This window comes from Alternaria hordeiaustralica (genome assembly GCF_023758085.1).
Source record: "Alternaria hordeiaustralica strain BMP 2776 chromosome Unknown scaffold_4, whole genome shotgun sequence".
NCBI lineage: Eukaryota > Fungi > Ascomycota > Dothideomycetes > Pleosporales > Pleosporaceae > Alternaria > Alternaria hordeiaustralica.
The window spans coordinates 801,430-823,644 of NW_026056776.1; the positions used below are offsets into that span (position 1 = coordinate 801,430).

At 52.6% G+C, this 22,215-nt stretch overlaps 7 protein-coding genes across 7 annotated transcripts; 1 reads left to right on the forward strand and 6 right to left on the reverse strand.

Annotated features, from left to right (window-relative positions):
* Nucleotides 1-4,190: 4,190 nt before the first annotated feature.
* On the forward strand, nt 4,191-5,507 carry J4E84_003051 (uncharacterized protein; the record flags this gene model as incomplete). The annotated part of the gene is made up of 2 exons (XM_049385669.1): nt 4,191-4,771; nt 4,823-5,507. The coding sequence occupies 2 exons, from the start codon at nt 4,191-4,193 to the stop codon at nt 5,505-5,507; spliced, it is 1,266 nt and encodes a 421-aa protein (XP_049246546.1).
* Nucleotides 5,508-6,211: 704 nt separating this feature from the next.
* Nucleotides 6,212-6,682, reverse strand: J4E84_003052 (uncharacterized protein; the record flags this gene model as incomplete). The annotated part of the gene is made up of 2 exons (XM_049385670.1): nt 6,212-6,452; nt 6,531-6,682. The coding sequence occupies 2 exons, from the start codon at nt 6,680-6,682 to the stop codon at nt 6,212-6,214; spliced, it is 393 nt and encodes a 130-aa protein (XP_049246547.1).
* A 990-nt stretch (nt 6,683-7,672) lies between these two features.
* Nucleotides 7,673-10,807, reverse strand: J4E84_003053 (uncharacterized protein; the record flags this gene model as incomplete). Its single annotated transcript, XM_049385671.1, has 1 exon — nt 7,673-10,807. The coding sequence occupies one exon, from the start codon at nt 10,805-10,807 to the stop codon at nt 7,673-7,675; it is 3,135 nt and encodes a 1,044-aa protein (XP_049246548.1).
* Nucleotides 10,808-11,150: 343 nt separating this feature from the next.
* On the reverse strand, nt 11,151-12,062 carry J4E84_003054 (uncharacterized protein; the record flags this gene model as incomplete). Its single annotated transcript, XM_049385672.1, has 3 exons — nt 11,151-11,462; nt 11,513-11,880; nt 11,942-12,062. 3 exons carry the CDS (start codon nt 12,060-12,062, stop codon nt 11,151-11,153), a joined length of 801 nt encoding a protein of 266 aa, XP_049246549.1.
* Nucleotides 12,063-14,914: 2,852 nt separating this feature from the next.
* J4E84_003055 (uncharacterized protein) lies at nt 14,915-16,504 on the reverse strand (the record flags this gene model as incomplete). Its single annotated transcript, XM_049385673.1, has 1 exon — nt 14,915-16,504. One exon carries the CDS (start codon nt 16,502-16,504, stop codon nt 14,915-14,917), a length of 1,590 nt encoding a protein of 529 aa, XP_049246550.1.
* Nucleotides 16,505-19,874: 3,370 nt separating this feature from the next.
* J4E84_003056 (uncharacterized protein) lies at nt 19,875-20,489 on the reverse strand (the record flags this gene model as incomplete). The annotated part of the gene is made up of 1 exon (XM_049385674.1): nt 19,875-20,489. One exon carries the CDS (start codon nt 20,487-20,489, stop codon nt 19,875-19,877), a length of 615 nt encoding a protein of 204 aa, XP_049246551.1.
* Nucleotides 20,490-21,232: 743 nt separating this feature from the next.
* On the reverse strand, nt 21,233-22,135 carry J4E84_003057 (uncharacterized protein; the record flags this gene model as incomplete). The annotated part of the gene is made up of 1 exon (XM_049385675.1): nt 21,233-22,135. One exon carries the CDS (start codon nt 22,133-22,135, stop codon nt 21,233-21,235), a length of 903 nt encoding a protein of 300 aa, XP_049246552.1.
* Nucleotides 22,136-22,215: the final 80 nt, after the last annotated feature.

Consider the following 22,215-nt stretch of genomic DNA (forward strand, 5'->3'; position numbering starts at 1 on the left):
GTTGTCCCACCTAACACCGGACTGCATGCCAGATAGCCTTGTTCGACAAGTGTCTTGTACGTGTAACCTTGGGGGCCATGTGGCGTCACTGCATCTACGATACAGCAAGTGGGGTTCGGAAGGCTCCAGTCAGATCGCCAGTCGGTTTATTTAGCGAAATTAGACGCAATGTCCACGAGGCTCTACGAACGCCGGATATGGACTTGTCGGTAACAACCTGTCAGCCTGCTCTTCACCGGCTCGACTTTGGTAGCCCGAGCCTTGTGATACCGATCACTCTTCTTCTCCGCGGACATGGCTTACAAGGCTGAAAAGCCTTTTCGGACACGACAGGCGTGGCTGATACACCGATTGACCGGTCGAGTATATGGCGACCGCAGCTGCGCCCTGCTTGTTTCTGCATACCTGCGCTGAATACACCCTCTTAACTGTCTAGGCCCCCGTTTCCATCAAAACACCCATGTTTATCCGGCTACGGCACGGCAAAAAGCGATGGAAGTCATTGGATGCGCTGCGAGTGTCAGCCAGCTTCTGGTATATGTAACTGCGTCTGCCTTCCGCCTACACAGCCTGTGCTCTGTACTTCGACGTGGCAATTCCATCTATCGCGACGAGGAAACCAATATCAATCTCTTGCTCAATATTCTTCATCGGCTTCCAGGCCAACACAAACAAGCCGACGACCCTATCTTCCCCATCTTGCTCGGTATATCAGGTTTCGCATCCCAAGCGCTGCACCTCCTCCAACCCAGAACGATCTGCGGTATCAACTGGACTCCTATAATATCGCAAGACAAGATACAATCGGCCTTCCTGTCGCTTGACAAACAAAGAAGACTGCTTCACCTATACATAGCCCAAGCACACCACGAAGCCCTTATCGACCTTCGAGACACTATCGGCAGATCAGGTATGGCGAATCCTGCGAGAAACTTTACAGAAAAGTCGACAGAGTCAACAGAAAGGTTGATAGAGTCAGCGGAAAAGTCAACAGAGTTAACGAAAAAGACAAAAGAGTCAATGGAGTCGTCTCGATCGACCAGAACGCCTGCTGCCGCTGGTTATGAGGCTCTTCCGTCGACAGCGCCGAATTCGAGTACCAGTACCGGTGCTTCGACGGACAGTACTTCAACCCAGGCGGCGCCACCCCCTAGGGTAGTTTTCAACGTAAAGACCCATGTCCAGCAAAGTACGTTTTGAAAGTATGACTAACGCCTGTCTAGTACTCAGCCCGCGGTGCAAAAACTCATGGCATCGTCTCGCGCATGAACCGCGAGACCCTCCCCGATGAAACCAATTTCACTGTTGATCAAGAGGAGGTAGATCGGGGTGCGGTGAGCTCGATAGGTAACCAGAACGAGCTGTCAGACCAGACCATGCTGACACTCAACGAACGACAACATGCCAACCAGGAACCTGGACCTCAAGCAGGCTCTCAAGGACATCCGCTTGGCAAGGACGGACAAGCAAACACTCCAGACACTCCTATTGCGAACAACAGGAACAAAAAATCTGCTGCGCGAACGAGTGTAGAGCACGACAGAAAAGGAAACCCTAAGCTTGTTCGGCGTCAAGGTGAATGAGGCAAACCAGGTTCAACTCCATTGCAAGGACATGCTCAGCCGATATTCTTTATGAGCACGCGATGTCGTTTTCAATTTCGATCTATGTCTTCCTCATCTGGTAGGCGATCTCATTTCAGAGTCACGAACAGACTTTCGTTACACATGGGCTCCATGTAGCAGGACGACCATGTCTGCTTTGCTAGCCTTTGTATCCACGTCGTGGTGTATGATCGGCTCTCTTCTTTGATGTGTCGAGGTCGACTCCGTAGTTCCTGTTGGGATACCGATGTCAACATTGTCCAACTATTGGTAGTAACATTGTCCATCTCTTCTCTACTGTGGCGATAAAGCCAGAAACATTGCGCAATCGGTATATTTCGACTATTGTTTAGGATATCTCTCCATAGTTAGCGGCAGCACTACCTATGCGCGGAAAATACTTTACTTTTTCTCCGAAGTCAGTACCCCTTTCCGACGCCTTGCGCCTTCTACATCCACTCAAGCGAGCTTAGTGCAGAACCGTGACGCGTATCTAGACGCATCTAAACTATAGCGGAAACCTTCTAGAAGGAAGATAATCGATGTCAGATCTGCAAAGCCCAGATGCGTGCGCAGAGATTCGGATGCGCCGGATGCGCATGTCAGCGACACGAAGCTGTTGTCCATGCAAGGAAGAAACCGAACAGGTGTGAATAGGTCTTCTCCTACGCTGTAGCCCACAGCGACAAGAAATAAGCATCTTAGAACAGCAAGAAGCATTCTTGACTTCTAGCTCTCTACTTGCGTATACGATGCCCTGTGCTTCACATCGTGGTAGACACACTTTGAATTTTTCCGTGCTCTAGACGCTGTGGGCCTCTCACATGCGCGCTTGCCTCCCAAAACCAGTTCGTACTGGCCCAGCAGGGCGGTAGCTTCTGTCGCGGTCGGTAGAAAGTCGTGGGAAGCGGGCCGAAGGCGAAAAAGGACGCAGATGCCGAAAGTTTGACGTGCAGCGAGCCATCGTATTGTCATACAAGGCTGAAGCTCCTCGAGCAACTTTCCACGAACGGAAGGTCAGGAGCGATATTACGCATGATCGGGCGTAGGCACTTGGCTGGCTGAGAAGGATCGCGACTGTGCTCGGCCAAGTCAATTTTCCCGGGGTAAAAGAAAGGCTAACGGGCCGTGCGCGCATACTCATCAAAAGAAGGCCCTCCTCAAAGCATGACGAGAAGAGCTCATTGGAGCAGCTGGTGTTGATTAATCAAGATCTTGTATCTTGTGTTCCGGGTCGCGTGTCGCATGGCTCGAATGCGTTTCGATGCCTGTGCACACCAGGGCTTCCATACCTCTTTTTCTAGAAAGATACCCACGTCCATCTCCCGCGGATGCGTCGAAGGGTACCACATTAGTCGTCAACCTGCGCACGCTATGGTTTTGGTGTGCAGCCGTGCGCAGAGCCCGCCGGCAGTCCGGCTGCTTTGGGGATAGGCGGGCCAGGCGGGCCATTGACACTACGCTCGGATAGCCCGATGTTTGAAGCTTGCGTGAGATTGAACGTACAGTGTTCAGAGCGTATCATGTTAGTGAGATTCAGTGCTTCGCTTCGTGACGGAGGTTTTGCACTCAGAGGGAACCTGGTTAGGAGAACCTGGTGTTGATGATCTTGTCCTGGGGGATAATCCGGAGCTAGCGCCGATCAGATTGTAGTGACCTCCATCACCACCGCAGTCGCGCCGCGACATGAGACCTGGACTCGATGAGTACACAATGTCGTTGAGAAGAACACGGCTCATTGCTTGCGAATGTGTAATCATCCGGCGTTTCCACAAGCTCCCGCTGCCTATCCACCAACCACGATCTGAGGTTTGACCTTCACATTAACCGAAGGAAGAGCTCCTCGTGGCCCAGCCGAAGCCACTGACCCTCTTCAGTGGTGCCGAGACTTTTCAACACTCAAAATACAGTAATGCCGGCCGTGCCGCAGGTCGGTCTTTGGGTCGGTGGTATGCATGATCGCATGCCTGTCAGATGACGCTCTGTTCCCCTCATCCCAGGTGGAAGGTCCAGCTGTTGTTGACTTTCGGGTGAGTTGCTTCACAGACCACCGTGTTGCGCAGAAACCACGAAGCAAAAGACGACATAACGGCGGGCGCAAGATTCAAGCCACTGCCTTCTAGAGCATCCCCACGCGCCGGGAATACCTCCTGCTACGTTTCGCATATAACCCGCTGCAACGCTTGTGGGCTAGCAAGCACCTTCCCACGCTGCGGCTAGGACCATGTGGATGCCACGAGCGACGCTAGCGTTGATGGGTGGGGACCGGGGTCATCGCGTCTCTTCTCCCCAGCTTATAGTGGATCTGTAGATTACGATACTCCTTGTCGTGGGTTCATGGCATCTCTCAGCAAGCTGGGGCCCTAAAGCCGATTGTACATCATCGCCGCTTGCCCCCAGGGTAGTGCCTCTCTGTGCCTGCGCTGGTGCTCGGTCAAACGCCATATTTTTACTTTACTTCGCCTACGATATATTTTTGACTTTAGGTTCGACATGTTAGTTTTGGACAGCCGGAGGCCTCTTTCTTTTTAGGTGTACCCTATATACCCTTCGAAACGTTGCAGGATCAATCGTTCGTCAATCGCAATGACCATTCGGGAACCCCTGGACGTCGAATCGGCCTCGTTCGTACTACCGTCGCATATTCATCCGTGGTTACGCTCAGTTGTCGCTCTGGGATTCATCAGCTTCTTCGCATCAGTAGCACTGCTTTTCTTACTCACCTATAAACTGGTATCCTGGCAACTACGGTCGAAACGAAGCAACCAATTTGTCATCCTGATATTCAACCTCCTCTGGGCGGATATCCAACAGGCGCTTGCCTTCTTACTGAACGTCGAATGGCTACGACTGGGATCCGTCGAAGTCACCAATCCAATATGTTTTGCGCAGGGCTGGCTGGTCTCCACGGGTGACTTGGGAAGTGGAGTCTGGTGCTTCGTTATCGGATTGCACACCTTTGCTTCCGTCATCTTGGACTTCCGCCTGAAACCACGGAGTTTCTACATCTGCATCTTTCTCCTATGGGCCTTCATCTTGGGGGTATCTTCAATTGGCCTTGGTATGCATGGGCAAAGCATCTACGTACGATCCGGCGTATGGTGTTGGATCCATCACGACCTAGAAGACTTGCGGTTATGGACCCACTACATCTGGATTTTTGCGTTGTAAGTTTCTAAATCCCACAAGTCGTGTTACTGCCCTAACACTTGTTGCAGTGAATTCGGAAACGTCCTGATATACGCCATTATCTATGCGATGCTGTCGATCCGAATCCGCTCCGGCTACTACACGACCGAAGAAGCCAAGCGTGTACGTTCCATCGCAAACCTCATGGTCGTATACCCGCTCGTCTACGTCGTATGCACTATTCCCCTGGCCTCCGCCCGAATGGCGTCCATGTCCGGCAACCCACCCTCGCTAGCTCGCCTTTGCTTATCAGGAGCAATGATCACCTCAAACGGTTGGCTAGATGTACTTCTATACGCATGCACCCGACGCATCATGATATTCTCCGATGAGCCACCCTCTGACGACGACGTCATGGATACCTTCGCTGCATTCTGGATCGAGAAGCCCAAGCGCTTTGGAGGCGAATGCACAATCGAAGCGACGAACGCAAATACAAGGAGAGGACGATCGAAGAGTAGGATAACGCTACCCTCAGGAAGTGAAAGCTCAGACGATCTCTGTGGGTTCGGTACAAAGGACATCAAGCTGGTCACTACAACCAAGGTCATAAGCGAGCCGGCACAACCGGAGGACTTTGAAGAGATGGACGCCGAGGCACGTATCACACGACCTCGTACACCGACAGGACGATGGAGCGAGGAGACGACAGATACGGACAGAAGTCGGAATCTGAGTTTGAAAGAACAAGCGATACCTCACATCGCACCTTGAGGCTGCCTACTTGGATACAGAACAATAAACAATTATCGCAACATGTCTACATGCACATAAGAGGCACGGTAAAGTCTAAGGACCCGCACCTACTAGCGTCGTGCAAGGGCGGAAGCAGGAAGCCTGTCGGGCCCGTTATTCGCAAACGCAGGAGAATGTCCATATGACGGTGCGACTGACGGGACGTGCTTAATGGGACACAGTAGAAGCGACAACCACCACTAGAAGTTCCGTCGCTATACCAGCGCGGCACATGCATGGAGAAAGAGCCCTGCCCAAACATATAGACAAGATAGACGAACATTACGACCACATACCACGCAACGCTGCGCCGTCAATGCTTTTGCATTTATCAAATCCTGTCAAATTCGTGAACAGTTTTCTTGTTCTTGTCGAAGCTAAAGAAAGCTTCAAGTATGGAGTAGTTCAATCTTCATGTCCTGAAATCCAACCTAAAGACTAGTCCCCGTCCCATTCGCCAACGCAGCCGTCAACCTCCTCCCATAATCCAGCGTATACGCCGAATCCACAAACTCATCGAAATACTTGACCTTCGTACCATCCTCCGTAAACGTCAAGATAAGCGCATACTCATTCCCATACGGTCCAATCGCAGTCGTCGCCGTACTTCGCGCGTGAATAATGCAAGTGTGTGCCTCGGGGTCGTGCGTTTCTTGTAGGACTCTAGCCTGTAGTTATCTTGGTCAGTTCTCTGGCTTTGTTGGTGTGTTGTTGAGGAGGATGTATACCGTGAAGTTCTTGTACAAAGGCTCGATTCTTTTGAAGAATACGCGATATTCGTCGTTGGTCATGGCTGTGCGGTTCAGGCTGGCGGGTAGGATGTTTTGCTTGCAGTCTGGGGTTCGGTAGCCGAGGATACGCTCGATGTCCCAGGCGTTGTAGGCGGCGATGACTTCTTTGGCTACGACTTTTTGCGCGGCGAGACTGTGTGGTTGTTAGGCGGATGTAACGTAGGAGTGGAGGGCATGGAAAAGACTATGGTAGTCATTAATGGCGACTTACTTGGCCTGGGGAATGACCTCAGCGTTGACGAGACATTTGTTCAAGTTCAGGCCTATCCATATGTCGCTGGTAGCCAGTGTTTCAGGGCTAGGAAAGGATGAGGCAGCAGCGAGAGTGAAGATAGTTGAGGTGAAAAAGGTTGAGGGTCTCATGATGGCTGTATGGCTCGACTATGAGTTCAGTGTCGCGGCGTGTTGGACACTTTCGTGAGTAGAAGCATATTATGTGTGTTGACGGGAGACTTTATATACCTTTTGAGGGATCACTCGATGCATGCCGCTAGAGTACCTCGAACGCCAACGCTAGGCTTGAGAACATTGGCTTCATATCATAGGGTTGGAATATTCGGCTGGCTGAGCCCATCTCCCGTTTCTGCAGCCTCGATATGGGAAACAGTAACATGGCCTGAGAAAGATGCCCTACTCCACTCACTACCTTGCCAGGTTCACACGGTCTTCTACAGCTGGAAGCTCGTGAGCTAGAGAAAAGATCACCCTTGGAGAAGCTCGGGTAGACGTCATCGCTAGGCTGTGCATCGGCTGGTCGCTTGCTATCGTCACGGTGGTGACGGAACATTGCCAGTACCGAACTGTGGCTTCACGGTGTATCGGGCTCAATGTGGAACATGATATCCAGTGTTGCATGAGGCTTGGTGGGCGAGCTTGCATACAGCTGAGGTCGAAGACTAAGGTAAGCGAAGCGAATGAAACATGTCGGAGTAGCAGCCGGGACAAAACATCGGGACTGGTGGTGCATCCATTTGTAGACCTAAGGTCTGGGTATTTTGGGGGCCTAAATGGCTCTACTTCTAGAGCTACTGGCGCCTGCTTGCTCTTCTTTGTCTCCTCCTCACGTGGATATGTATATCCCTTGCCGTAGTGCCAATCAGAATCGGCACCAGACTAAACCCTCAATCGCAAGCCAAGCTGTGAAATCGTAATGAGAGACTCGTTAAATGTAGAAACTACACAAGCGATGTCAGTCAAATCCGAGAATCGCTAGTGCCTTAGGCTAGATGTAATCGTCAGCACAGTGATATGCACGACAAGCCAAGGCGGGTCGGAACTGCAAGATTCCCTTTTAAGCATATGAAGTCTGAGTGAAGTGGACACAGCAGGACGCCCATCTTCATGCTCACGAGTTCACATGCTTACCCATTCCATCCAAGCCTCAAGGAACTTCAATCTGCCCTGCCTCATAAGCTCCGAGAACTCCTCGAAGTTGACCAGCCCGCTTCCTTTTCGTTCATCAATCTCTTGCTCAACAGCCTCAAGACTCGCTAGCATTATGAGATGTAAATTGGACTTCGGGTTCATAGCGAGCTGTCGAATCGAGCGCTGCAACGGCTTAAGTTGATTCGCCTCAGGGTCATGTGGACTCGCGGAATGATTGATCGGGTTACGAGCGCAAAGAAACGTATCCACGCCCTCAGAGTCTTGAGCGAAGAGATAGTAGAACTCTGGATTGTCGGTGTACCATCGCCAATTGATCGTGTAAGGATCGTCTTCTTTGTCTTGCTGTTGCACCGAAGAGTCAGGCGGAGGAGCCCCTTCAGAAGAGTCCATACCATCAGGTATCAGGGGCTCAGTTTCGCCAACGGATCTTTGCCCCGGATAACGTTCCAGGCCATCGTGGCCTGCCGCGATGAAGAAACAACGATTCATAATATCTTCGCCCGAGGTTATCGAGGATGTGTCAGTGTCGGAAATGACACTACTATTTGAAGAGCTGTTCGAGGTAGTCTGCAAAGTCGCTGCAGATGGAAGATTGGACGAGTTCGGCCGAAATTGAGGCATGGTAGGATCCCTGTGAATACTAGGCAGACTCTCATGCACGAGTGGTGGTATCAGCCAGCCTTTATTGTCTATACACTCCATGGTAGCATCGACAACCTCTGATCGAAGCCGTGACCTGATCAACAAAGTGTTCCACGTCGTCATGTTGTCAACATTTGTGGGCCTGGAAACCTTCACGGATTGGAGCACTTTTGCTTCGACACTGTCGTAAACTTCTTCGACCACTCGGCATGCTTCTTCTTGAGTGCATGGCGTATCGTCGGTACCGTTGCGGAATAAGCTTTTGATAGGGCGTACATGGTTAAGGGCCCGACAGAATTTATCGATCATGCACTTGGAGTATCGAAAGGCACCGACGTGAACAATGGCTTCGACAGCAGCCTTACTCTCTGTGAAGTGGTGCATAGTCAGCTCGTCGATAGCGGCTGCCTTTGCGCGACGCTCGCTGCGCATCTCATGTGCGTCCATGGCCATATCTTCTTTCTCAAGGAAAAGCGGGTTAAGCAATTCGTTAAAAGCCTGCTGCGTAACCTGATACAGTACCTCTTTGCCAAGATCTTGTTCGGGCTCAGGTATCTCATAACCACCCCAACGCTCGCCGACAGGCCTGGATGATGAGGCGTTAGAGCGTGTGTCCATCTCCACGTCGTCCTGGAAGCGGACCCTTGAAGATGACCGCGAGCTCCTGTTGCGGGCCAAGTCTCCATTTGTGTCTGCGGCTTCAGTCGCTCCGTTCGCACCATCGGCAGTCTCTGGCTCATCAGGATCTGATTCCTCAAACCCTTCGGGCCGCGTTAAACCTTCTTCTTCGTCGATGTAGTATTGCCTGCGGGCCCATCTCCGAGTGACGATGTCCGCCTGTTGTTCCCCTGGTGTTTGCGGTGTATAGGTGGGTGCGACGTAAAGGCTACCTGCGGTCCCTATCATCTCAGCCCGGTCTGCCACATCGCTATTGTGCTCAAGCAGCGGTGGAGTCGTAATCGCGTCTTCCTCCCGCTTCCGCCGTAGGCGGGGGTTGTTCGTGTTCGAGGCAGCCATATTACGGGGCGTAAAAGCAGAGCCAAGTGGCTGACTAGAGCGTATTGTGTCCAAAGCTGTTCGCACAGTCACTTCGTCCTGCAGCTCTGAGATGTAGTTTCGTGTAGCCTCCTTCTCGATGGCGTAGTATGCCCTGAATATGCGTAGTACGTCCTTGCGCGATATGTAGCCATCTTCATCGATGTCGTATCCGTTGAAGACTATTCTGGCCTTGACATTCACATCAGAGTCGTGCATGCCGTCCAGACCCTTGACCCACTCATCAAACCCGATGAGGCCATTCTTGTCCGTATCATAGTACGCGAAGATGCGATCGTAGACGAGGTTCGGTGCGGCGACGAAGCCGTTATAGCGAGGGATGAAAGCGTGGTTGAAGTCGCGTCGATCGATGGCCCATCCTACTCCAGTTGCATCACCCGCCCACTCGGAGCCTGCGAGACAAGTGAATTGGTCCCACAGTGCCTCAATCTCCTCTGCTTCCATCTTGGTCTCGGCCACGAGGCGTCTCTTGAGGGCTGGGTCGATCGAGGGGCTCATCATGTGAGGCTTGCCGGGGTAGAGCGGTTCCTGTTTCTGGAGGCTCAGATATGGCGCAGGTACGCGGACCTTGTAGAATATGTGGTTCTTGTAATGCGAGTTGGTTGCTTCGCAGTTGGAGCACAGGTCGAAGTCCGGGCAGTTGGCGCAGTGCCACCTGGTTCCGCGGATGGGCTTCTCGTCGCATCCATTACATGTTATGCCACGATGTATGACGCCCTCCAGTCTTGCGCGATCCTCCGCAATGTGGTATAACGTGCGCTGGAGGGTTTGGCCTTCGGGATCGATAGCGTCATCCGCGTCTTCGTCGCTTCCCAACGACAGGTCGGTAGCTGCGACGCTCTCGGCGTCATCGAGAGCAAGATTGTCGCCAGGAGGGAATATCTGCGCATGCCTTGCCGCAGCGCGGGCTACTGCAGCACGATGCACTCCTGCGTTGTCGGGGTTGCGATGTTGCAGCCATATTCGGATATCATCTGCCTGCGACGGGGAAAGAGCGCGGTCTGGGTAGAGTACGACTAGTAAGCGGTCGAGGAACTCGTTGTAGAAGCTCTCGGTGAGACGCTCGATCGTCTCATTGTCGGCGTGTGGCTGCGCGCGCAGGATCGTGTCGCACAACTCGCTCGGCGTGCCCAGATTGCGAGGGTCAAGCGGAACTTGGTAACCGAGAAGGTCGTATAGGCCTAGAAATGGTATGTCTCGTTCGTTCAGAGGGAGTGAGGGTGCCGATGGCTGGTCGCGTGGGCGCCGTCTACGGACCGCATTGCTGCGCTGGAGGCCATCGCCTGCGCCGGGGCTCTGGACGTTGGTGACAATGAGATATGTCGCGTATGCAGCGGATACGCCGGCGAGGAACAATATAGCGTTCCTAGAGCGGGATAGGGTGGAGGGCGTAGACGCCGTCATGCTCGTAACGATGCTTGGTCTTGGACGGGCGAGAGCTGGTTACGCCGCGGTGTAGATATAATGGAATAGGCGTTGAGTGGCACATGGCAGGTGTTTCCCTACCAGTAGTGCTGTTGTCACCCGTTTGAAGTCTTCATGGCGCGGAAAGAACGACCAACCGCGCTCTGGTCAAAGCGAACGACCCCGGCCCTCCTGCCCACATTGCGATACTCGCGGCCACGCGGCTTACTCAGCATCATCCCACGGACTTCCGAAGCTGCGTATTGGACAGAACACCTTCACATATTCCCAAAGTAATAGCGGTTTGAACATCGTACTTCGTATTAGCAATTAACTATCGACTCTACCATGCAGCATGGCCACCATCCATCCTAAGGTCTGCACCAGTCATGAATGAACTCGCATCGCTCAACAGGAAGACTGCTGCACCACGGTATTCCTCCGGCTTCGACAGACGACCCAGCATGTTCTGCGTTGGCCATGTATCTCTTCGCTCTGGGTACTTCTTGAAGAGCTCCTCCACCATTGCCGTCACAATGTATCCTGGCGAGATTGTGTTGACGCGAATGTTGTGCTCGCCCCATTCCGATGCGAGGTTGCGAGCGAGTTGTATTACACCAGCTTTGGACGCGTTGTATGCTGAGCAGATGAGGCCCTGTTGACGTGGTTAGTGTGAGAAACGGTAAGGACTTGGGACCGCCATACCCTGTTTGCGACAGTACCGGACATGCTGGCGATGAGCACGATACTTCCTCCAGTTCCAAACTTGATCATCTGCTTCGCGGCTGCTTGCGCAGTCATCATTACACCGGTGATGTTGACCTCGAACATGCGGTTCGCGTCTTCAGCTGTGTACTCCAGCGCAGTGGTTTCTTGCTGAATACCGGCAGCAGCGATCAACCCATCCAGTCTGCCTTCCTTGTTGGCGATTTCCTCAACAATCTCGTGGAGCTTCTTCACATCTCGAACATCTATTTGGCGGTATTCGAGCGAGGTTCCGTATTCCTTCTTTGCTTTCTCGGCGATTGGCGCAAAGTCTGCTGAGGGTTCTTCGAGTCTGTCAAGTGCGTACACTGTAGGCGCATATCAGTTCAGGATCTTTTCTGATCACTCTGAACATGTGGCGATGCTTACCTCGTGCACCAGCTTCCAGCAACGCTTCGGCTTGTGTCAGACCGAGTCCTCGAGCAGCACCCGACACCAGCACCACCTTTCCCGCTAGGCTAAACTCTGGAAGTCCTTGGGTAGCAGGCATGGTTTGAATCATTGAATATCAGCGATATACGAAAAGAGACGAAACAGAGATGAAGATCAAAGTATGCGTAAACAACGTCGCTCGCGGAAGGGTATTTATACAAAAGAAGAAATGCGAGATCGGTTCGTCAATTCCACGCAAGCCGGGGCCATTGTGGACTTTTAAACCGGCTCCAGGCGGAACTCTGGTCACCGGACTCTCTTGGTATAGGTCTGGCCTCGGACTGTCTTCCTCCACGGCATGCATGGACGATTGTGGAAGACCGCGATGCTCTGTTTGCGGGGAAGCCTCCCGGCATCTTCTGTGGATTGCCTAATCGGGGATACCGAAAGGTCCCCGCGGGGGATTCCAAGTGAACTTTTTGGAACGTCACCCATGTCGACCAGCGTGGCGTGGACTCTGAGCCAGTTGGGTGCTCGGCCTCGAGGCGAGAGTATCCAGTTCGGGTTCGGGAGATAAAGGTCCATGGTGCGCGTGAAGTTTGACACACGCGTATGAGTGCACAGTTCAAGTCAGTCAACGCGGTTTCGGACAGCACCAGTTCGCTGAGGTAGCTATCGAGATGACAATTTATGTTACTATATGAGCTCGTTATCTCATGGCTTTGGTTGCAGACGCAAGCATGCATTATCTGCATATAGACTCTGAGAAGGCTGTGATGGCTTTCTCTAGTGGTCTGAGAGAGCCTGAAGGCCATGTCTAACATGTGGTCGTGCAAGAAACAAATCGATGGTGAAAGCAGAAGAAGCACCGCTACGTGCTCTCGTTCCAAATTGTTTGCGTTCACTTACCGTCCTGGTCATCTGCATGCCGAAAGCAACGTGTTGACTAACTTGCGACAGCCTTGCCAACTGCGCCCTCCCTGCCCTGCCTTCTGTGATGAACCGCCCTGGGCCTGATCGCTCAGCAACCGCCTTGTAGGCCGCCTAGGCACAATTACGCAATCACAAGATCACACAATGCCTAACATCGAGGCACATATTGCGCGAAAAAGGCACAGCTAAGCCCCCCGTACGGCACAGTTCTGTGTCGCGAAGCGCCGCCCAACAACCATCACAGTGCAGTTGAAACGTCCAAAGTTGAGAACGGAAGTTGATAAGCAACTCTGGAGTAGAGCAACGCCGCGGGCGGAAATATCAAAGACATGTGTTCGCTGCGTGAAGGTCGCCAAAACGCCAGCCGCTGTGCGCTCGAAAGGATGTTGTCGCGGGCTTCAGGCAAGCCGGTCGCAGCTGCCTCCCGCAGTGCACCCAGTCCACGGGTGCATTGTTCCAACAACGCCTTTCATCCACCAAAATACCCCATTGTGCCCGCCCATCTCGGAAACAATGTAAATGAAAGCCTACGCTGCGCGCATGCCTACCCACAGCGCCTCGCTCGCACACGCGCTAGAAACTGCCCGGTGAGGCTGCCTCCAAGGCCCAACGCCGCGGGGCAGTGCATGCAACCACCCATCCGCAAAGCCAGCAACCAACGAAAGAACGCCCATGCTGAAACTGCGATTAGACGCCTGAGGCAAAGCACGGCGCAAAAATGTCTCTTCTCAGATTTATTGAGGCGCGGTACCAAATGTAAGCGGGAACCTGGCAGATTGACAAGTCGTGTGAGGCTGCTTGCTGCGCCTTCAGGCCGAGATGGTGGTTTGTTGTTAGTTGTGTATGTGGAGGGAGGTGATTGACCGGGAGAGGGGAGTGGGAAAGAGATATGTAGGGTGTGGGTTCGCGCTTTGGGGTGTTTTGTTCATACCGAGGACTTTTACGCACGAGAGATTCGATTGTACCTACTGTGTTGTGTGTATATGGTCTGCATCTGGTACATCCCTTATACTACACACATCTACATACTATCGACACCCACACACATAATGGCACCCCGTTTCATCCAGTCATCAGTTTCCAAACCATCCTCCTATCAAAAACGCTCAGAATACTGCGAAACGACATACGACTCCTCCTGCAACACCCACCGCACCGTCCTTCTTATCATCATCATCTTCGTAGGCGCTTTCGTCGGCGTCGTCCTCAGCCTAGTCTACGTGCGTAGCCGGAGTCGAAGACACGACCAAGAACGTGCTTTGCGCCTGAACGGCGGACCAGGAAGCGGGCTAAGGGTGTTGAGGAGTGAAGATGGGGTAGCGACAGTGCGGTTACCGTCTGGAAGAGTGATTGGGGGGAAGGCGGAGAGCTGGGATGGAAGGAGTTCAACCGAGGCGCCGCCGCCTTATATGCCTAGGGTACCTGAGGCTGCTAGGGTGGGCCACTGAGAGAGCTGGAGAAACACGAACGGGGACGTCCGTTTATGTTTGGAAAACGACTGAGAGGCATTCTTCTAATGTCGTGGCTTGCCCAGCGCATCGCATTGCTACTACTCAAATTGAGCAGAGTACAGTACACACTCTGCTCCTCGAAAATAACGAAGTTCACAAGGAGTCTTCGAACCCAACGATATCGGCTGTTGGGACACGAAGATCTTTCTTCCCAACTAGGACCTTTCCAGGTATACCAGTACCAGGACGACAGCTTAAAAACCATCAGGGCAGAAAGACTGGGACCCATTCTTTATCAGTCCTTCCAGATGGCTACGGCTACGCATATGATGTATGAAAAGCCAGCGCGCCATCGAGCCGAGGAGAAGTCTTTAAGAACGACGTAATGGGGAACTGAATTGACGTTGGAACGGAAGTATAGATACCATAGTACTTATCATATTGATTCATCTCTATCACGATCCTAAATCACCCATATCATCATGAAAATTTCCCATCGAAGAAGCAACTAACGCCAGTCTCTACCAACCCCCTCTCGCGATGTAGATGACCCTTCTTGCCTCCCCCTCTTCTCTCATCGTATTGATCAAGCGCCTTGTAAGCCAAGGCCTACCCCATCGCCATTGCCTATTGAACCACCATCGTCCCTGCTTCTATCTCTTCCTCTCCCCATTTCCCTGATTCTGCGACCCTCCATCAGGCCCCGCAGACCTCGCTTTTGGAGCCCAACCACTGCGCTCATTTCACCATTCCAGGTTTCTCTGTCTTCAATGCCACTTCCATCCCCGAAACCGCTATCGGAGGCCGAGGCTGACGTAGATTCAGACGCCGCTGAACTGACCTCATCGTCGTGATTTCGATCTACGTCTGTGTTGACGCGGAGTGCGCGCAGACCGGCGTCCAGGCTTCGTTCGACGTCCGCGACTGTGCTGTTGTTGCTCGAAACTGAGTTGGAGAAGCCATTTGTTGTCCCGTTCGTGCCTGATACACCATTGACACCCTTGAAAGCAATACCGGAGCCACCGCCAGCCGCCATGGCTGCAGCATTGAAGATGGCCGCGGTATTCCTGTTATCCAATAGGACGTGAAGTCGTTCGATAATCGCTTCCAAGAGGCCATCGATATGGTACGGTCGCGCTAATTGAAGGAGAGAGCAGAGAATCTGCGGTGAGCATAAGGCGGAGTTATGTGGTGGTAGTGATGAAGTGTATAAGAAATGTATAAGCGCTTGAAGTGTGAGATGAGTGTGAGGTAGGAATAATGTTCGAGGCCGCTGTGATGGTGAGTGTGATGAAGGTTCTGGTGGGCTTAATGAGGAGTAGGAGTTCGCTGATACAGCTGTAGCCTCTGATGGTGTTATAGTGTTGGCGGTAAGCGTTGTGGCTGTTGAGTAGTTCGTTCGGATAGAAGGTGTAATAGTAATGCTTGAGTTCCTCGAGGGATGCATTGTGGCAGTGGGCCGTAAAGTCGCCGCCTCAGCGTTTTCTTTCTCCGCGCTTTGAGCACTCTCGCGGAGTAATTGGTTGAAATAAGGACCCCAGCGTCGAGCAATGATGTGGGAATTAACGGGTATGCGCTCGCCATGTAAAGCGAGGAAATCCATATCGGCAAGTTCCTTCATACCCAACGCTATTTGACCTAGCTCGGTCGCTGCGGGTAGCAGTGTGCGGCCACCAGCAAGCATATCAAGTCGATCATGCTGTGGCGGTGCGCTGACTGAGTTGAACCCTGACGCAGGCGTCACCTTGCGTGGGTTGTCATAGAGCCCGAATGCTTCTAGCTCAACAACGCACATGTTCGAGAAATTGATGCGCCGATGATTATAGTCTTCGACCAAGCTCCTCTTGCGGTTGCCAAGAATGACGAAACAATTCCGACGGTTCCAGAGCACACCCCTGTTCCAGCTTCCCTGGCTGAAAATGTTGCCGCCGGCTTCGATTCGTCCCCAACTCAGCGTTCGCAAATCAAGAGCCCAAAGCGCATATTCTTGTTTCGACGATGTCAGAAATGTGCCGCTCACTACAAAGTGGTTGTTGATAACACCACCGTTCGGGAAGCGGAGACCTGGCGGCGAGAAATTGCCGTGCATTGGCTTCTCGGAAAGCGTACCATCGGGGTGCCGCACTTGTAGTTCGAGCTTGACGTCCAGGAAATTGTAGTTTGAATAAATGAGCATCGATGACTCGCCAGTCTTGTTCGGACTCCGTTCCTCCGGTGTTCTTGCTTCACTGCCCTGGCGTGTTCCTCCTCCAATATCGTTCGGGTCAATGCTAGTGAGGGGCGCGACTACGCTTCGGTATGCGCCACAACTTCTGCCTAATGTGCTCGTTTCCGTCCACTTCAGACTCCTGAGGTTGAATACGCTGATTTGTTCAATGTAGTGATTGGCGCTGTCCTGACCACCCACAACAAGCATTTCCGCACCGCCCTCGCCATCCAACTGCACTCCCAGGGAACCTTGGTTTGGATTTGATGAAGGTGGATTGTGTCGTATGGCTGTCACCGCAGCTCCGGTCGAACTGAAAACGGCCGAGCTAGGAAGTATGGTCGCGCAGTGAGCATAGCGACCCTGTGGAGATTCGCTTGTAGAAACGTGCATCCAAGTTTTTGTCGGCGCATCATAGATGTGAACATCTGACATGACCACCACCTCGGGTTGTGCGTCGGCGGGAGCACCTTGTATCACGGAAGTTGCTTGATTAGAAGACGAGCTTACAGGTGACATGCCTCCATAACAAACCAGCTTCGTGTCGCCAAGCGGACAAACACTGTGGAAATACCGAGGAGGCGGGATGTCACCTTTGGCGTCGACTTTTGTCCAGTGGCGCTTGACAAGGTCAAGCTCGTACAGGTCCGATGTAAGCTGCGGTCTTGTTCTGGAAAGTCGACGGCCACCGAAAACATACAGCTTGTCGCCTAATATTGTGGTGGTGGCGCCTACGAGCGGGTGCGGTTCCCTGCCTGTTGTGCGATGTACATTGCAGACTAAGCCCGACAACCCCGCGGTTGAACTCGTTGGTGTCGCAAGGCCTGCAAGCATGGCTGGTGACTGAGAGATACCAGGCGTCCGGGTCGACGATGTTCCATCTTGGCCGTCTTCATGATGCAAGCTGGTCTGGCTGTTGTTTCGACTCGATAAATAGGGTGCCGATGTCTGAGAGTTCAGGGTGTTGGTCCGGCTAGCCATCCTGGTCGGGATATGTAGAGAAGTAGGTGCGCGCTGAAATCCACCAAGATCGAAAATGGGATCGATAGAAGACGGTGAGACTCTTTGTAGAAGTATAGCCCAATCTGGTATCACAATCTCCACATGACGAGGCGAAACGCTGAATTCGCTGGAGGGTTTGTCGCTTGGCAATGGAGAGCCAGCGAGGCTAGGACTGCCACTCGATCGCGAAGGGCTATAATCAATATTCGTACAAGGACTCTCGGGTGTTACAATCTGATCATAGACAATGGGCACGTGCGACAAGGCCGGAGGACCACCGGATTCGGGTGTGTTTTCCGATTGGATCCTGCGATATGCGCTGGAAGCAAAGCCCGTGGAGTCGACAGGTCTTCTCTTCTTCGATAAGATTTGCTTGATGTGTAATTTTCTAGATTTTTTCCAAAACGAAGAGGTGTCACCCAATGGTTCGGTACTAGAACCGATGGATGGGTAAGAAAGGCCTAAAGGTAATGCCATGTTAGCGTTCGGTCTGCAAGGTCCGAGAAAGCAATACTGAAAGAGAAGGAATCGCCAGATTTTTGAAATATTCCCATGTTACCAGCAGGGCCGAGCTACCAGCAAATCTCACTGACCCAGATGGGAAAGCCATGTTTACACATGAGGGATGAGGATGTTGCTGCAGGTAGTGCGACTTGCTACGGTGGTACGAATGCGCCTCATAGTAGGACAAGGAAAAAAATCCAGCTTTTGCAGGCAGAGGATTTGGATACATGTTGATATTGGCTGCACGCAGCAGTGGCTGGAAGTTGTCGAGACGAAAGAGAGTGAGGGGTGGAAGCTTATAAAAGGAAGACAGGTCTTACTTGAGGGTGAGCGCCACACTTAGGAGGCCACACTTAGGAGCGGGGAAGATGAGACCCAGGGGAAGGGTAGACGTATGCAGAGAAGGAAGACAACGCGTCGTCTTGCTGAACTTCAGGGCCCGCGCGATACAGAGATGACAGCAAGCCTGAGCGAGGTTCTGTGGAGCGCTCTATCCCGGATGCAGCCTAGAGGCTTGGCGTAAATCGTCAGTCTCAGGTGCCTGCAGGTCGCTAGCAAGGGAACAATGTTGGGCGTCTCTAACGTCGAGCGCCGTCGGTGCAGCTGCAGCACTCGAGAGCTGGAGGCGTTCCTGTGGGTGAAACGGGTAGCAGCCCTGGAGGAGAAACCTGGGACGGCCGGGTGCGGGGCGGGATCCGAGATGAGAAGATGGGCTGAAACTCGAGACGAGAAGCCGTTGGGCACCTCTGGAGACCACAGGCAGCAACGGCAAATAGCAAAGGTCAATGTGCGACACGCAATTCTCGGAGTGCAAGGGCGCCGTAACCTTTTCCTTGACGAGGCTTGCAGAGGTATCTCATCAACGTTCAAGCACGGTCGCCAAAACAAATTAGCGCAGGGAATGCCGGTCGACAAATCAAGAGTCGTATGCTCAATATTAGAGGCGCTGTTAGCTTAGCAGGCCCGTCTAGGTGTCTTCATATCGGATGATCGGTGAGGCTGAACCCAAGGAATTATTTGGAAAGCGTGAATGTAGTAGTCGAAGACGTTCCGGTAGTGCATCGGACTGTGCCGAAAAGAACGGGCTGGAATAGACGCAGTAGTAGTAGACGGTGCCGAAACGTTGCTTCTCGGCCTCTAGCACCGTCGTCATTGTTTTCCAATCGGAGGCTAGACACCCTCAGCGCGCTCTTGAGTCGACACAATTATAATGCTAGTTCGATACACGTCGTATTTACGACGCCATGTATTCAGCAGAAGTCTTGCAGACTGAGGGATTCGTAGATGTTCAAGAAGACGGCCAATCCGCTACGTTGGTACACTAGACCCTGGGATTTTACGCTCGATTCTACGATAGAGAACTCGAAATTTGCCAGGTCTTTAAACTTCTCAATGCGATGTTATTACGATACAACTCCATAAAAAAACGATCCTTCGTAGACGACAGCGACTCACGGCTGGAAGGAACGACATGTGCGTAGCCGCACAATGACTCAAGTACATTGAGCAAGGAGTCTAGATGGAAAAGTAAACCTTGTTACTAGTCAAAACCACGTCATCGCAGGGTAACACAACACTAGAGCATATTAGAGTTGGTGCTGCCTACACAGCATCGAAACCGTGTAGATGAAGATTATACAAGAATGTGTATACTTCAACTGAGAGTATATGGTAGGAGTTCGTAACATGGCTCGTTCGTAGGCTCATAATGCGACACAAATTCTGGCATGCCTAAGTTTCATCAATATGACAGTCAGAGTATTGGAAGTGATGAAAGTATAAAATGTTTAGCAGTGATGTCCATCGCTTCCCGCTATGCCATCGCCATGCCAAGTTACTGGAAGGTATCCGAATCATCATTCTCCTCCGAGCGATGAGATACCCCATGCGCCTTGTCGTAGATGTCGCGAGCCTCAACAACCAGCTGCTCCCTCTTGACCCAAGACGCCAAGTGACGCTGCCCTACCCATTTGACAAGGTATTCAACATGTCCATCATTGCCAGTCTTGTGTGCCTGTATCCGCTTGTATGGCCACTCCCAACTTGCCTCATCATCTGCTTTCATCGACCAGACACCCCAGCCCTCCTTCATCTCTCCGTTCTCTTTCTCGTAGTCCAGCGCCCATTGCCTGAAGAACGCTGCAACCCAGGGTTCTTCGTCGGGTGGGTAATCGTCAGGATCGTGTTCGCGGGGTGGGAATTGGGTATGCTCGAGTTTGGGTGCGCTGAGCTCTGAGCCATAGTGCTTGCGCGCATCTGCGATGTTGATGGCGAGCAAGAAAGGATCCAGCAGCTCAGCAAGGTCGATACCCGTATGAAACTGCCATTCGTATCGCTTCAGGGTGGTGCGAACGTGAGCGAGGAGTCGTTTTTCTGCTTGCTTTGGTAGTGTATAGGCGTCGTCGTCTTGAGCGAGCTGTCGAAGGGCATCCTTGATACTACCGAGCATCTCTCTAGCGCGTACTGTCACTACAAGTGATCCAGCAGCCGCATTCTCTCTCGCCCATGCTGCGCATAAATCGCACGTATCTGGTCGTAAGGGAAGGTGCGAATCGCACCAAGGTAGTGGGCAATTCGTACTCGAGGAGAGGTGCGTCTCAATACATTCTCGGCAGAAGATATGAGAACACCCAATCTTGACTGGTATCACCTTTTCGCGGCCGTCGGGGGTGCTGAGGTAGTCTTCGAGACAGATTGAACACTGCGCCTTCTCTGCGGACAGTTGCCTGGTAGCTCGGACAAGGATCATGGAGTGAAGACATGATGCCGCGCTCGACTTGCGCTTCGATGGAGGCAATTCCAAGACCTCTTGCTCGGACGATGGGGCCTTTCGCTTTCGTGGGCTTGTCCATACACCGGTGAAGTCCGTGCTGATGTTGTCAAAGTAAGGAAAGGGCATCCTGAGAAGCTGCAGTTGCAGTGCCAAAACCCAAGGGAATCAATGAGGTCAATTCAGACGATGGGGAACAAAGTGACGGCGTTGGGGAAATGGTGGAAGAAGTGGCTCAAGACGTGGGAGTTGGAGCACGCGAGGCTACCGCTATCTTTAAAGATGGGAAGGCGCGCCTCACCGCGACTCCCCCGTTTGCACGGAAATGGCATGAGGGCAGCACTGGTGGTAAGAGACCGGAATGTGAGGTAAGAGGCAGTGGGGACCGGTTGACAATCCGTTCGAACTATCTGCCAGGTGACTCATTGCGGCGCGGTATCTTGTGTTACAGGCACTTTCTTCTCTCTCACAACGGGTATCTCCTCCTCATACACTTCTTCTACACGCGCACCAGGAAACGCTTTCCTCAGCTCTTGGCCCAGAAAGCGAATGCCCCAATCTTCCCCTTGCCGATGTCCTACACAGACTACTGACATGCCCAGTGCTTTGGCTGCTTCCATGCCACTGACTCTGGGTTGACCGGTCAGGTAAAGCAAGTGTCCACCGTCTTCACCCTCCGTTATCCACCCGCGCTCCTGAGCCATTGCCAACACGCGATGCACCTCGTCCTCGTTGAACGCGTTCATGATCGCAATGATGCGTATCTCGTCCGAGGATCCTTCGTGCGCGAGCTCCGATGCTCCAAACTCATCCTGTACTAGGCTCAGAACTGCATCCAGAGATTTAGAGACCTGACCGATGATTCCAATCTTTCTCTCTGGATCTCCTTTGTAGCCTTGCACGCAGAGGCAGTCCGTCGTCGCCATGCCCAGGCGCTCCGCCAGCACCGTGTTCCATCCAACAGTGAGAACTTCGTCGAAAGATGTGTGGCTCGAAAGTACAAGTGTTCCTTTGCGCACGCTGCGCCTGTCGAGTTGGAAAGGCCGGTGCAGAAAGCATAGTGTTCGTGGCGGCCGGGGGTATATTCTTGGGAGGAGCGTCGTTGCGCCAATGGTGCTCTCGTCTAGTGGGTAGCCGATCAACGAGTATACCCCTGGTGTGGGGGTAACACTCAATACGATCTGCTCGACTACGGCGGTCTCAGGGTCGTATCGAGGGTTTCGCGGCGTGTGGTAGAGTCGCTGGACATCGTTTTCGTTCGGTGGTAGGAACGTCTCGACGAATCGCGTTACGGCTGCATGCGTGGGCTTCTTCGGTCGCGACATTTTAAATAGGGAGGTTAGCAGTCTGTTCATTAGTAGTGATCAAGAAAGCCTTTCGAAAGCTTCGCGACTTTTGGCTTCAA